Source organism: Neoarius graeffei, chromosome 1 (genome assembly GCF_027579695.1).
Source record: "Neoarius graeffei isolate fNeoGra1 chromosome 1, fNeoGra1.pri, whole genome shotgun sequence".
NCBI lineage: Eukaryota > Metazoa > Chordata > Actinopteri > Siluriformes > Ariidae > Neoarius > Neoarius graeffei.
Window position 1 is genome coordinate 53,327,200 of NC_083569.1, and position 16,161 is coordinate 53,343,360.

General features: G+C 41.6%; 1 protein-coding gene across 1 annotated transcript; it reads left to right on the forward strand.

The window, feature by feature from the left end:
• Positions 1-69: 69 nt before the first annotated feature.
• On the forward strand, positions 70-13,884 carry LOC132894494 (uncharacterized). The gene is made up of 7 exons (XM_060934385.1): positions 70-262; positions 7,514-7,650; positions 7,751-7,861; positions 7,949-8,002; positions 8,119-8,277; positions 13,333-13,455; positions 13,553-13,884. The coding sequence occupies exons 1-7, from the start codon at positions 256-258 to the stop codon at positions 13,589-13,591; spliced, it is 630 nt and encodes a 209-aa protein (XP_060790368.1). The 5' UTR covers positions 70-255; the 3' UTR covers positions 13,592-13,884.
• Positions 13,885-16,161: the final 2,277 nt, after the last annotated feature.

Here is a 16,161-nt window from a genome sequence, read left to right on the forward strand (position 1 = left end):
TAGTTCCCTGTATTTACAGTATTCTATCTAGTATTGTACAGCTTGGACTGGTTTCTAGACAACGTAGTTGTGTTTGAACTTTACAGCTGTGCTCTCACTCCAGATGTTTCTTGAGGTCAAATTTCTCGCGCGGGGCGGAACTGAGGAACAGTGAGTCCAAAAACAAGCAGAGATCCGCTGCATGGACATATAACACTCATCTCTACACAACAGCCATCTCTATACACTTCGATTAACAGCACAGGATAAGCAAATATGGCGGGTAAGTTCTCAAACTTCCAAGTAGTGCATTTTCTTTTTCCTTAAGTGTAACTTGGTGTGTTGAATGTGGACCGTTAGGTGACTGACATTCAGGCCATTTTGTAATCAGCAGTGCTGGAGCCGATTTCCAGAGAGACAGAGAGAGAGAGAGAGAGAGAGAAAGAGAGAGAGATTAAAAATGGATTTGTTCCGTAATGGAGGCCTGAGCTGTTCTATCTATCTATCTATCTATCTATCTATCTATCTATCTATCTATCTATCTATCTATCTATCTATCTATCTAGTGGCATGAAAAAGTTTGGGCACCCTTACTGAAAATGTCTGTTACTGTGAATAGTTAAGTGAGCAGAAGATGAACTGATCACCAAAAGGCATAAAGGTAAAGATGAAACATTTCTTTTCAGCGTTTTCTGCAAGATTTGTGTATTATTTTTGTTTTATGCAATTGGAGAGTGAAAAAAGAAAAGGAACACCATGCGAAAGTTTGGGCACCCCTATACATTTGAGTTCTCAGGTAACTTTTACCAAGGTTCCAGACCTTAATTAGCTTATTGAGCTGTGGCTTGTTCAAATTCTTCATTAGGAAAGGTCAGATGATGCAGATTTCAAAGCTGTATAAATTCTCTGACTCCTCAAACTTGTCCCTAAAATCAACAGCCATGGGCTCCTCTAAGCAACTCTCTCGCATTCTGAATAATAAAATCATTGATGCTCACAAAGCAGGAGAAGGCTACAAGAACGTAGCAAAGTGTTTTCCAGTAGCTGTTTCCTCAGATTGTAATGTTATTAAGAAATGGCAGTTAACAGAAACAGTGGAGATCGAGGTGAGGTCTGGAAGATGAAGAAAACTTTCTGAAAGAACTGCTCGTTGGATTGCTAGAAAGGCAAATAAAAACCCCTGTTTGACTGCAAAAGTCAAGTCAACTTTATTGTCAAATATGCTATACATGCTCGACATACAGCACAGATGAAATTTCAGTCCTCTCTGACCCACGGTGCAAACAGGCAATGCAATAAATAAAAATAGAATAATTGAAAAAACAAACAAACAATATAAACAGTATAAACACTAGATAAGAACTAGACATAGACTAAACACTCAGACAATATAAACAGTATAAACACTAGATATGAACTAGGCAAAGACTAAACACTCATAAACAGACAATATAAACAGTATAAACACTAGATAAGAACTAGACAGACTAAACACTCAAACAAACAATATAAACAGTATAAACACTCTAGATAAGAACTAGACAAAGACTAAACACTCATATATACATACATACATACATACATATACACACACACACACACACACACACACACACACACACACACGTAAATTGGTGCAAATAAACAAACAGTCAAGGGCACAGTCAAAAACAGTCAAAAGACCTTCAGAAAGATTTAGCAGACCCTGGAGTGGTGGTGCACTGTTCTACTATGCAGCGACACCTGAACAAATATGACCTTCATGGGAGAGTCATCAGAAGAAAACCTTTCCTGCGTCCTAGCCACAAAATTCAGCGTCTGATGTTTGAAAATGAACATCTAAATAAGCCTGATGCATTTTGGAAACAAGTCCTGTGGACTGATGAAATCAAAATAGAACTTTTTGGCCACAATGTGCAAAGGTATGTTTGGAGAAAAAAGGGTGCCAAATTCCAGGAAAAGAACACCTCTCCAACTCTGAAGCATGGGTGTGGATTGATCATGCTTTGGGGTTGTGTTGCAGCCAGTGGCACAGGGCACATTTCATTGGTCGAGGGAAGCATGGGTTCGAATAAATACCAGCAAACTCTGGAAGCAAACATCACACCATCTGTAAAAAAGTTGAAGTTAAAAAGAGGATGGGTCCTACAACAAGACGATGATCCAAAACACACCTCAAAATCTACAATGGAATACCTCAAAAGGCACAAGCTGAAGGTTTTGCCCTGGCCCTCACAGTCCCCTGACCTAAACATCATTGAAAATCTGTGGATAGATCTCAAAAGCGCAGTGCATGCAAGACAGCCCAAGAAACTTGTAGAACTGGAAGCCTTTTGCCAGGATGAATGTGTGAAAATCCCCCAGGTAAGAACTGAAAGATTATTAGCTGGCTACAAAAAGTGTTTACAAGCTGTGATACTTGCCAAAGGGGTTGTTACTAGGTACTAACCTTGCAGGGTGCCCAAACTTTTGCTTTGGGCCCTTTTCCTTTTTTGTCATTTTGAAAATGTAAAAGGTGAAAATAAAAAAAAAGTTTTTGCTTAAAATATAAAGGGAATGAGTCATCTTTAACTTTATGCCTTTTGGAGATCATTTCATCTTCAACTTGCTTAACTGTTCACAATAACAGCAATTTTGACCAGGGGTGCCCAAACTTTTGCATACCTATCTATCTATCTATCTATCTATCTATCTATCTATCTATCTATCTATCTATCTATGCTGTGCAGAATATCTAAAAATAAAATAATCATTCCACATACACTGTGTTTGCATGCACTCTGGAGGAGGTTTTCTTCAATGAACCTCCTGTATTTGGTTGCATTCATCTGTCCCTCAATTGTTACCAGTCTCCCTGTCCCTGCCGCTAAGAAGCACCCCCACAGCATGATACTGCCACCGCCATGTTTCACCATAGGGATGGTATTAGCCAGTTGATATGCAGTGCGTATTTTTGGTCAGACATAATGCACAATGTGAATTCAGAAACTTGTTTATTGTGGTTACTTGTTTATCGTGATGTGGATTTGATTTTGAATAGATACAGCTGCCGTTTTTACTCATCAATCTACACTTAAATCACCCATAATGACAAAGTGGAAACAGGCTATGTTTTTAGAGATTTTTGAAAATGAATTAAAAATGAAAACGACACTGAAATGATTCATAAAACTATTCCCTTTGCTGTGACACTCCAAACTGTAGTCTGTTGCATCATGTTTGCTTTTATTAACCTTGGACTCTGTTGGACTCCACCTGTTGCAAGTTGAATTTATTGGACATAGTTTTCGAACACACACACGGGCCCACTATTTACACTACATTGTTAGGACAAAAACCCAGGCCATGAGGTCTGAGAAACTGTGTGTAGATCTACACGAACAAATTGTGGTAAGGCATAGATTAGGACAAGGATATAAAACAATTTCAAATAATTCTCAGTAATTTTGAAATGGAAGTAGCTTGGCACAGCATCAAACCTTGCTCAAATTGGCCATCTGGTCAAATTAGTCATCCAAGAAAGAAGGGTCCCTTGGTCAGGGAGGTAAGAAGGAAACCAGCAGTCACTTTAAAAGAGCTTCAAACATCCTGAGATGGGAGGACCTGTTGAACAGACAACCATCTCTGCAAAACGACATAAATCAGGACTTCATGGTAGAGTGGCAAGACAGAAGTCACTGTTGAGTGAAAAGCATATGAAGCATAAAGGACGCCTAGTATCTCAGGCAACATGTGGAAAATGATTTTTTGGTCCAATGAGATGAAAATTGAACCCTTTGAGCAGAATAGCAAGCATTATGTCTGACCAAAAATATGCACTGCATATCAACTGGCTAATACCATACCTATGGTGAAACATGGCGGTGGCAATATCATGCTGTGGGGGTGCTTCTTAGCGGCAGGGACAGGGAGACTGGTAACAATTGAGGGACAGATGAATGCAACCAAATACAGGAGGTTCATTGAAGAAAACCTCCTCCAGAGTGCATGCAAGCACAGACTGGGGCAAAAGTTCACCTTTCAACACAACAGTGTTCACAGATGCTCACCATCCAGTCTGATAGAACTGGAGAGGATCTCTCATGAAAAATGGGATTAACTGCCCAAATCCGGGCGGCACGGTGGTGTAGTGGTTAATGCTGTCGCCTCACAGCAAGAAGGTCTGGGTTCGAGCCCCATGGCCGGCGAGGGCCTTTCTGTGCAGAGTTTGCATGTTCTCCCTGTGTCCGCGTGGGTTTCCTCCGGGTGCTCTGGTTTCCCCCACAGTCCAAAGACATGCAGGTTAGGTTAACTGGTGACTCTAAATTGACCGTAGGTGTGAATGTGAGTGTGAATGGTTGTATGTGTCTATGTGTCAGCCCTGTGATGACCTGGCGACTTGTCCAGGGTGTACCCCGCTTTTCGCCCATAGTCAGCTGGGATAGGCTCCAGCTTGCCCACGACCCTGTAGAACAGGATAAAGCGGCTACAGATAATGAGATGAGATGAACTGCCCAAATCCAGGTGAGCAAAGCTTATAAAGAACTATCCAAGAAGATTTGTAGCTGTAATTGCTGCCAAAGTGGCTCCTACAAAGTACTGAATAAAGAGTCCGAATATCTTTGTGAATAATTTCCTTCTTTTTAAATTAATTTTCAAAAATTTCTAAAAACGTTTTCACTTCATCATTATGGGTGATTAAGTGGAGAATGATGGTTAAAAATGGCAATTTTATCCATTCCAAATCAAATCCATAACACAAGAAAGTGTGCAACAAGTAAAACAAGTCTCAATACTTTCTGAATCCATTTTAGCCTTTTTATACAGTATTTATTTACAAAATCAACAAAATAAAATTTATTCATCTCATCTCATTATCTCTAGCCGCTTTGTCCTGTTCTACAGGGTCGCAGGCGAGCTGGAGCCTATCCCAGCTGACTACGGGCGAAAGGCGGGGTACACCCTGGACAAGTCGCCAGGTCATCGCAGGGCTGACACATAGACACAGACAACCATTCACATTCACACCTATGGTCAATTTCGAGTCACCAGTTAACCTAACCTGCATGTCTTTGGACTGTGGGGGAAACCGGAGCACCCGGAGGAAACCCATGCGGACATGGGGAGAACATGCAAACTCCGCACAGAAAGGCCCTCGCTGGCCCCGGGGCTCAAACCCGGACCTTCTTGCTGTGAGGCGACAGCACTAACCACTATACCACCGTGCCGCCAAAATTTATTCATATCCTTCAAAAAGATAACAATTCTTATGGCAAAACAGAAAATAAGACTATATTGAAATAATATTTCAGTATCAATAAACATATGTCAAAAAGAAAAGTTGCCCAGATGGTACAAGAGGTTGGAGGTATTTATAAATGCAAACGGTGGTCATTTTCATATTTAATTTCTATATATTTTTAAGTGAACTGTATTGTTCATTTATATCACATTCAGAAAGGGAGATGCAAACTTTTGAAAACAACCTATATAATTTTTTCAATTACTGTCTTAACATGCACTGTTTTATTATTTTTGTTCGTTCATTCATCAGGGACTTTGGAGGTGTAAGGTAACAATGCTGACTGCTGCGCCACTGTGTCACCCCATAATTTTTGCTCCTTGTGATGATTAAGTAAGAGTCTAATTACCGCGCCCGCGACGGAGTAAGCGGGGCGAGGTATTGTAATCAGTGCGGTTTGTTTGTTTGTGTGTTTGTCTGTTAACAATCTAGTGTCTAGACGGTTGCACCGATTGACTTCAAATTTTGAGGGTAGGTGGGCAATTATCCGTAGATTACCTGATTAAATTTTGGGGGTAATCAGGTCAAGGTGAAGGTCAAGATCACTGGAAAGGTCAATCTTTCGGTCAAAATAACATATTTTCCATTGTAACTCAAAAACGGTTGCCAATAGACAAATGTTTACTATTATGAGCATATAGGAACTCCCATATGGCCTTTCATTTGGCACCATACTCTTTGACCTTGAGTGACCTTGAAAGGTCAAACTCAAGGTCACAGATTTTCAGAGGACTGTAACGAAAACGGTTGATGGAAGACCGATATTTACCATTATCAACTTATAGGAAGTGCCATATGGGCTTTCATTTGGCACCATGACCTTTGACCTTGAATGACTTTGAAATGTCAAACTCAAGGTCATGGATTTTCATCGGACTATAACCTGACAGCTGATGATTGAGAAATATTACCATTATCAACATATAGGTATAAAATAAGTGCTGCAGGGTGAGGTTTGTTTTGCCTGGCAACACTTGTTTAACTATAGATTAAAATTCTTTGCTTTGACCATGGCATGGTGGTTGGTGCCAGATGAGCTGGTTTGTGTATTTAAAAAATGGTTAATCTCCTCTGATTTTCACACACAACAGTGTCTAGAATTTACACAGAATGATGCAAAAAAAAAAAAAAAATCCAGAGAAGGCAGTTCTGTGGTAAATGAACTTTTCAAACACCTTGTTGATGAGGGACGTCAGAGGCGAATAGTCAGACATGATACATGCTGACAGGAAGGCTACGGTAACTCAAATACTCACCCTTTACTACAATACTGAGCAGAAAAGCATCTTAGAATACACAATATGATGAGCCATGATGTGGATGGGTTTCAAAAGCAAAAGGCCACAGTGGCTGTCAGCCAACAACAGGATTCTGAGGCAACAGTGGGCACAGGCTTAACAAAACCGAAGACTGGAAAAATGTCACCAGCTCTTTTTCTAATCGTCACATGCCCAGTTTCTGTGCAAAACTAAAGAGCTGGTCCATGCTTCCATGCCTTCTGAAAGATAACAATTAGTTAAAAAAAAATCTTCCATGCTTACTTTTGCACTTTGCTAAATTCAGCATGATCTTGTGTTAGCTATTATAATAGCTTATAGTTGTTTTGCTCCTCATAGCTGAACAGATATCTGAAATCAAATTATAATATATTAATCCACTTGAAGTTTTGAAACTCAAATGAACAGTTTGGAAACTCTGCATTCAATCCTCTGTCATGCTCAGGAAAAACTCAGCATTAAAATAAATGTTAGTCAAAATAACTTTTACATCAACAGGTTTTTTTTTTTTTTTTACAATACATCTACCTGAGGGGCGGGCACGGTGGTGTAGTGATTAGCGCTGTCGCCTCACAGAAAGAAGGTCCAGGTTTGAGCCCCGTGGCCGGTGAGGGCCTTTCTGTGTGGAGTTTGCATGTTCTCCCTGTGTCCACGTGGGTTTCCTCCGGGTGCTCCGGTTTCCCCCACAGTCCAAAGACATGCAGGTTAGGTTAACTGGTGACTCTAAATTGAGCGTAGGTGTGAATGTGAGTGTGAATGGTTGTCTGTGTCTATGTGTCAGCCCTGTGATGGCCTGGCGACTTGTCCAGGGTGTACCCCGCCTTTCACCCGTAGTCAGCTGGGATAGGCTCCAGCTTGCCTGCGACCCTGTAGAACAGGATAAAGCGGCTAGAGATAATGAGATGAATGATGAGACATCTACCTGAGTACTGTGGTATTAACTACTACTTAGTGTCTTTAATATTATATTTCACAGAAGAAGGTGAGATGGAGAGTATTACCGCTAATGCCCTCAACACAGGGGGTGAAACAGGAGCACTAATGGAGGTCAAGTTTCAGAAAAAACCCGATCAAACCCAGAAGTACCTGGAGGCAGAACCAAAAGCTTTAGGGGTGTGTAGATTAAACCAAACACTGATATTTTCACCACTTTCTAAAACAACTGTTTCCTCACAAAACAGCTGCAATGTTTCTGTGATTCTCTTCTTCACAGGTAACACAGATTATGCTGAGTCTCTACATCATGGGTACCATATTTTGCCATCTGAACACTGATGTTGACCTCACACTCACACTCATCCTCAATCCTATCTGTTCTTCAGCTGTAAGCATTAAGCCTTTACATTTTTTTTTAAATAATTTTAAATCTCGTGCAGTCTTTGATGGTATGTGTTTGTTTTTCATACTGCAGAACATAATAGCTGGTAGTGTGGCAATAGCAGCACAGAATCTTGACCTTACTACAGTAAGAAAAATAAAAATGCTGATTTTCAACTGCCATACATCTTATTACACAGTTTTAATGATTACATATTATACAGGAATGTCATATCAACAAATGTGTCTCTTGTTCTCTGACAGCTAAAGGCCTGCTTAGGGATGCAGCTTGTGGCATGTGTGATGTCAGTGATCAGCTTTTTGAACAGCTTGGGTAACGCTGAGGGTTATGATGTCTTTCACATCTGCTGGGAGAGCTACTTAAATGGCACATCACAAACAGACATGTGTGAGAGGCTGTTGGTAAGGCAGTTTTTAGAGCTCTGGTCCATAAACAGAAATTTCAGGCTACAGCAGTACAGGTTCACCAAAACTAGGCAACATTTCCTCATCTTTTTCCAATCTTCGTTTGTCTGATTTTGGTAAACCCGTGTTGCTGTATGCCTCACATTCATGTCCTTGGCTGGCAGGAATGGAACCTGATGTGGTCTACTGGTGTTGTGAGCCCATCCACATCAAGCTTCTTTTTGTGGTGTGCATTTTGATGTAAAGATTGGTTCTTTGAGTTACCTTAGCTTTCCTGTCACCTCAAACCAGTCTGGCCATTCTCTTCTGAGGTCTCTTATCTACAAGGTGTTTCTGACTGCAGAACTGCTGCTCATTGGATTTTTTTTGTTTGTTTGGTTTGACGCCACTCTGTGTTCACTCCAGTGAGTGAATGAAAATCCCAACCAGCAGTTTCTGAAATACACAAACCAGTTTGGAAAGGTCCTTTTTTATTTTTATTTATTTATTTTTTTTAAATCAATGTTTCCCCATGTCACCCTTTGAGGTCAAACCTGTATGCTGCTGCTACATGACTGGTTGATTGGAAATTTGCATGGATGGTTCATGAATAATTCATGTGCATTAGTGCACATGACATGGGTAGCTTGTACATCTGGGAAGGCATCATTAATGCTGAATTTTATTTATTTATATATATATATATATATATACACAAACGCGCACACACAGTAGCGCTTGAAAGTTTGTGAACCCTTTAGAATTTTCTATATTTCTGCATAAATATGACCTAAAACAACATCAGATTTTCACACAAGTCCTAAAAGTAGATAAAGAGAACCCAGTTAAACAAATGAGATGAAAATATTATACTTGGTCATTTATTTATTGAGGAAAATGATCCAATATTACATATCTGTGAGCGGCAAAAGTATGTGAACCTCTAGGATTAGCAGTTAATTTGAAGGTGAAATTAGAGTCAGGTGTTTTCAATCAATGGGACGACAATCAGGTGTGAGTGGGCACCCTGTTTTATTTAAAGAACAGGTATCACGTGGACAAGCCAGAAGGCTATACATAGTTTTCACTGATGTCACGGCATTCCGGGGAATGCCCTCCAGCCGCCATCTTGTGGGTCAAACAAAACAGACCATCGCCATTACCCGCTACATTATCTCAGACGAATTTATGAAGTTATATAGTCAGTTTTCTAAAATAAAGATCAATGTAGGCAAAATCAAGCAAACAGAAGTATATAGATACATTAGACGACATATCATGACAACGGTATGCAGCCAAACTGGCCTTGATTGGGGGAATTGACCCCTACGAAGTGGACAAAGATGCATTTTCAAGTGACTATGCAGGGCTGCCATCCATATCGTACCCTGATATTGTGAACTATTCCGTGAATAGTAAAAGTGCCTACACACTTGACGACCTCAAAGCATACAAGTCACTGGAGTCATACAATTATTTTGTCTGTGGCTGGGTCCGTGAAGTCCACCATATAAAACCAAGTGACAGTCGTGTCCTAATTACAGCCAAGGTATGTAAACATTGGAATTTTAGAGCTCTCAACACTGCATATAAATATATGTGTGTGTACAATATCGAGTTGATTTAAGACAAATTTTACATCCATTAGTGGTATTACAGTACCATGTCAGTGTACAATGTAAACGTACACTCAGCGGTTCCAGTTAGGCATTCTCCAGAGATTGTTTACACGATGTTTTGGTTTCCAAAAACAAACTTAAACACAAATGATTGTTTATTTAAACAACTTACCACTTATAAAATGATCGGAGCAGACTTTGCTGTGTTTGGAAGGCTGATAATCCTTGCGGTTGATTCTCGCAAGCCATAGATTTCTCCTTTGTATGCTGAGTTTCTTTGTTTGCTCGCCTTCGTGCTCCCGTACAGTGGGAATTCCATAAAAGCTCCGCTTGACGTCATCATCTGACCTATTACGACAGCCGTGAATACAACAGGTGTGCACCATTGCTAGCTTTAAATAGCCTGCTTGGGTTCTTTTGAAGACTTTGTACTCGCGCGTTACAATGTGTGCTCAGTGACCCGTATGGTAAGCTTGACCCACAAGATGGCTGCCACTAGGGAATCCCCGACTCTGTGACGTCATGTGCAAACTATGTATTGGAAAAATGTTTTGTGGACGGATGAGACCAAAATAGAACTTTTTGGTTTAAATGAGAAGTGTTATGTTTGGAGAAAGGAAAACACTGCATTCCAGCATAAGAACCTTATCCCATCTGTGAAACATGGTGGTGGTAGTATCATGGTTTGGGCCTGTTTTGCTGCATCTGGGCCAGGATGGCTTGCCATCATTGATGAAATAATGAATTCTGAATTATACCACCGAATTCTAAAGGAAAATGTCAGGACATCTGTCCATGAACTGAATCTCAAGAGAAGGTGGGTCATGCAGCAAGACAACAACCCTAAGCACACAAGTCGTTCTACCAAAGAATGGTTAAAGAAGAATAAAGTTAATGTTTTGGAATGACCAAGTCAAAGTCCTGACCTTAATCCAATCGAAATGTTGTGGAAGGACCTGAAGTGAGCAGTTCATGTGAGGAAACCCACCAACATCCCAGAGTTGAAGCTGTTCTGTATGGAGGAATGGGCTAAAATTCCTCCAAGCCGGTGTGCAGGACTGATCAACAGTTACCAGAAATGTTAAGTTGCAGTTATTGCTGCACAAGGGGGTCACACCACATACTGAAAGCAAAGGTTCACTTACTTTTGCCACTCAAAGATATGTAATATTGGGTCATTTTCCTCAATAAATAAATGACCAAGTATAATATTTTTGTCTCATTTGTTTAACTGTGTTCTCTTTATCTACTTTTAGGACTTGTGTGAAAATCTGATGATGTTTTAGGTCGTATTTATGCAGAAATATAGAAAATTCTAAAGGGTTCACAAACTTTCAAGCACCACTGTGTGTGTGTGTGTGTGTGTGTGTGTGTGTATATAAAATACATGTTTCAGAGCAAATATGCTGCCATCCAGACAAAATCATTTTCAGGGAAGGCCTTCCTTCCTTCTTTCAGCAAAACAATGCCAAACCGCTTTCTGCACATATTAAAACTGCATGGCTCAGTCTGTTGTAAAAGAGTTCAGGTGCTAAACCGGCCTGCCTGCAGTCCAGACCTGTCTCCCATTTAAAACATTTGGCACATTATACAGTGCAAAATATAACAAAGGAGACCCCGAACTGTTGAGCAACTGAAATTTTATATCAGGCGAGGATGGGAAAACATTTCTCTTTCAAAACTACAGCAGTTGGTCTCTTCAGTTCCCAGACGTTTACAGAGTGTTGTTAAAAGTAGAAGTGATTGAACACTTGAACACAGGGGCCCCCCAAGGATGTGTGCTAAGCCCCCTCCTCTTCACTCTGCTGACCCACGACTGCACACCAACATCCAGCTCCAATCTCTTCATTAAGTTTGCAGATGACATGACTGTGGTGGGTCTCATCAACAATGGCGATGAGACAATCTACAGGAGTGAGGTGAGCCACTTGGCCATGTGGTGCAAGGGCAACAATATCCGCCTGAACGTGGAGAAGATGAAGGAGATTGTTGTGGACTTCAGGAGAGAGCACACCCAGCATGCTCCACTATCTATCGACGGTGCTGGAGTGGAGAGGGTGAGCAGCACCAAGTTTCTGGGTGTGCACATCTCTGAAGACCTGTCCTGGAGCAACAACACCGCATCACTGGCCAAAAAAGCCCAACAGCGTCTGTACTTCCTCCGCAAACTGAGGAGAGCAAGAGTCCCGGCCCCCATCATGCACACATTTTACAGAGGCACCATCGAGAACATCCTGACCAGCTGCATCACCGTGTGGTACGGCGCCTGCACCATGTCCTGCTGCAAGACTCTACAGCGCATCGTGAGAGCAGCTGAGAGGATCATTGGTGTCTCTCTCCCTTCTCTAATGGATATTTATAACTCCCACCTCACCCGCAAAGCCATCAGGATTGCAGGTGACCCCACCCACCCATCTCACAGCCTCTTCAGTCTGCTGCCATTGGGGAGTAGACTGCGGAGTCTCCGGGCCAAAACCAGCAGGCTCAAGAACAGTTTCTTTCACCAGGCGGTCAGGAGGCTCAACTCCCTCCCTGTTCTGCCCCTCCTCCCTCCTCTGGCTCCTGCCACAGATTCTGCCTGTACACCCCCCTGCCCCCCCTTCAGCATCTGACATCATGTCACCCTCACAGTCCCCCCCCCCCAACACACACACACTCTCAACGTTCATTAACACACTGAACTCAGGGACTGCACATTTCACTTTACCTCGCTCATTTGCACTATTCCGCACTACCTCACCTTAACAGCCATTAGTTTATTGCTTATACTGCTTATTTCATGTTTACCTGCAATACCTCAAGTGCCCTTGACTGTTTATTTGCACCAATTTACGTGTGTGTGTGTGTGTTTTAGTCTATGTCTAGTTCTTATCTAGAGTGTTTATACTGTTTATATCGTTTGTTTGAGTGTTTAGTCTATGTCTAGTTCTTATCTAGAGTGTTTATTCTGTTTATATTGTTTGTTTTTTCAATTATTCTATTTTTATTTATTGCATTGCCTGTTTGCACCGTGGGTCAGAGAGGACTGAAATTTCATCTGTGCTGTATGTTGAGCATGTATAGCATATTTGACAATAAAGTTGACTTGACTTGATGCAACAGAGTGGTAAACATACCTCTGTCCCAACTTTTTTGAAACGTGTTGCTGACATCAAATTCAAAATGAGCATATATTTTTCAAAAAACAATAAAATTTCAGGGGTCGCAGGCAAGCTGGAGCCTATCCCAGCTGACTACGGGCGAAAGGCGGGGTACACCCTGGACAAGAGAGGGTTTCCATGATTTGCAAATTATCGCATCCTGTTTTTATTTACAGTTTACACAATGTCCCAACTTTTTCGGAATTGGGGTTGTAAATACAGCTCGTAAAAATAGGTATGAAAATACAATATGTAAGGCAGTAAAATGTAGACAAAAATCAGACTCATGACTAATTTATTCTGCTTACTCACAGGCCATCTATCAGCCTCTGAACGGAACAGAGTGCCTCATGCAGGTGACCCAGATTGCTCTCTCTGCCACCTTGGCTGCCTTCTGCTGCAAAGTTATTCAGTGCTGCTCACCAAGGACCAGTGTTGTAAGAACCCAGAATTGTAAACTTAAAAAGAGCTCGATATCAGTGTCCCTCTGTGCTAACTTCACTAATGCTGTTTTTGTCCTTCTTCTTCTTTCAGCCTGTTGTTGTGGTGAACGCACCCCCAGGTCCACAATGATAGCAGAGTCGCAACCCATTTAACTCGAGTTTTGTTTTATACCCACATGCATAATAAATGTACGTAAAGTACTCACATATTTGATATGTATAGAGCCTAAAGGCAACAAACGTAGTTATAAGACAATACAATAATGTATGTTGAATGTGGGCGGCACGGTGGTGTAGTGGTTAGCGCTGTCGCCTCACAGCAAGAAGGTCCGGGTTCGAGCCCCGTGGCCGGCGAGGGCCTTTCTGTGCGGAGTTTGCATGTTCTCCCCGTGTCCGCGTGGGTTTCCTCCGGGTGCTCCGGTTTCCCCCACAGTCCAAAGACATGCAGGTTAGGTTAACTGGTGACTTTAAATTGACCGTAGGTGTGAATGTGAGTGTGAATGGTTGTCTGTGTCTATGTGTCAGCCCTGTGATGACCTGGCGACTTGTCCAGGGTGTACCCCGCCTTTCGCCCGTAGTCAGCTGGGATAGGCTCCAGCTTGCCTGCGACCCTGTAGAACAGGATAAAGCAGCTAGAGATAATGAGATGAGATGAGATGTTGAATGTGATAAAGGGTTGACAATAGATGAAAATACAGTGCAGTAATATGTAACATTCTCTCATCTCATTATCTGTAGCCGCTTTATCCTTCTACAGGGTCGCAGGCAAGCTGGAGCCTATCCCAGCTGACTACGGGCGAAAGGCGGGGTACACCCTGGACAAGTCGCCAGGTCATCACAGGGCTGACACATAGACACAGACAACCATTCACACTCAAATTCACACCTACGGTCAATTTAGAGTCACTAGTTAACCTAACCTGCATGTCTTTGGACTGTGGGGGAAACCGGAGCACCCGGAGAACATGCAAACTCCACACAGAAAGGCCCTCGCCGGCCCCGGGGCTCGAACCCAGGACCTTCTTGCTGTGAGGCGACAGCGCTAACCACTACACCACTGTGCTGCCCGAATATAATTTTATATATAGTAAATATACATTTCAACACCAGCAATTTTAGCATATGTATGCTTCATTTAACACAAAGTCACATCCTCTTAGAGCTGCCGCTCTTTTGAAATTGCTCCTCTTGAATATTATACTTTACATTTTTTGCTTGTAGCCATGACTTAATATCAGTCATGTAAATTAATTTTCAGGCATGGTAGGCCCTTGCAATTTAGCTAATGGTGTTAACACAGTCTGCTGCCACCATCAGTCAAAGGAAAAATTGGAATGGTTTGGCTGGCAGGCCACCTATCGTACAGTTTAAGATAGATACTGGTTTTCCCTCCTTTGTCACTCTTCTTCTTTCTTTTTTTTTTTGATTTTATGTCCATTCTAGTGGACACTGGGTGTCAACACTTGGCAAATACAGCTGTGAAAACAGAATGCATTTCTTACAGTTTTATTTTAGGAACAAAAACTTAAACTAGGACCATGAATTTCTTTTCATATTTGATGTTCTGCATTTTTGTATGAAGAGATGCTTTTTCCAAATAAAAATCTAAATGAAATGCTTGCTCGAGTGTGTGTGTTTAAATAAAACACTGTGAAGTGCTTTACTTGAGGCAGAATAGTGCACACTAAACTGTGTTCCAGTGCAATGACATTGTTTTCCTTCTACTTGATATGTGCATTGCTGAGGCATTTGGGAAATGTAGTGTCAGTGGGAGGTCGCGCCTTGGAATGCGCAAACTAATGTTCTCTGCCGCTTCAGTAGTTAAGAATGTGTTAGGACATGTAGTTAGCTTTTTTTTTTTTTAAACACACACAGTGTAGGACAGGATTAAAAACCATGCATAGAAAAACAAATACATATTTAACCAATAATTACATCCAGTATGGGGCAGCACGGTGGTGTAGTGGTTAGCACTGTCGCCTCACAGCAAGAAGGTCCGGGTTCGAGCCCCGTGGCCGGCGAGGGCCTTTCTGTGTGGAGTTTGCATGTTCTCCCCGTGTCCGCGTGGGTTTCCTCCGGGTGCTCCGGTTTCCCCCACAGTCCAAAGACATGCAGGTTAGGTTAACTGGTGACTCTAAATTGACCGTAGGTGTGAATGGTTGTCTGTGTCTATGTGTCAGCCCTGTGATGACCTGGCGACTTGTCCAGGGTGTACCCCGCCTTTCGCCCGTAGTCAGCTGGGATAGGCTCCAGCTTGCCTGCGACCCTGTAGAACAGGATAAAGCGGCTACGGATAATGGATGGATACATCCAGTATAAAAACATATACGGGACATGAGAAATCCCAAGAGTAAAGAAAGTAGTGGACTCAATGATTTCCTGTAAAATGATGTAAGCTACTATTAATGCCAAGAAAATATTGGTCTTCAGTAGGAGCCAGTTTCAGTGTGACTCCCTGTTGAACCTTCACTGGATGTTTATAGCAGAACAGCAAAACAGAATTAACGTCACATTACTTTATTTGTACAGTATTTTTTTTTTTTTACAGAATAGCTGTTAGTTGGGTTTCCAGGAGGATTTTCTAGATTGTTAAATACATTTATGAAAAAGTAAATAAATAAAATATGTATACGTAAACAGGTTACACCATTTCCTTTCATTTTAGTTTTTTGCCATTTATTTTATTTTGCTTATGAATTT

Coding starts and splice junctions, on each gene's coding strand:
- LOC132894494 (XM_060934385.1), top strand. Junction 8,278..13,332: donor ACATGTGTGAGAGGCTGTTG/GTAAGGCAGTTT, acceptor GCTTACTCACAG/GCCATCTATCAGCCTCTGAA. Junction 13,456..13,552: donor GCTCACCAAGGACCAGTGTT/GTAAGAACCCAG, acceptor TTCTTCTTTCAG/CCTGTTGTTGTGGTGAACGC.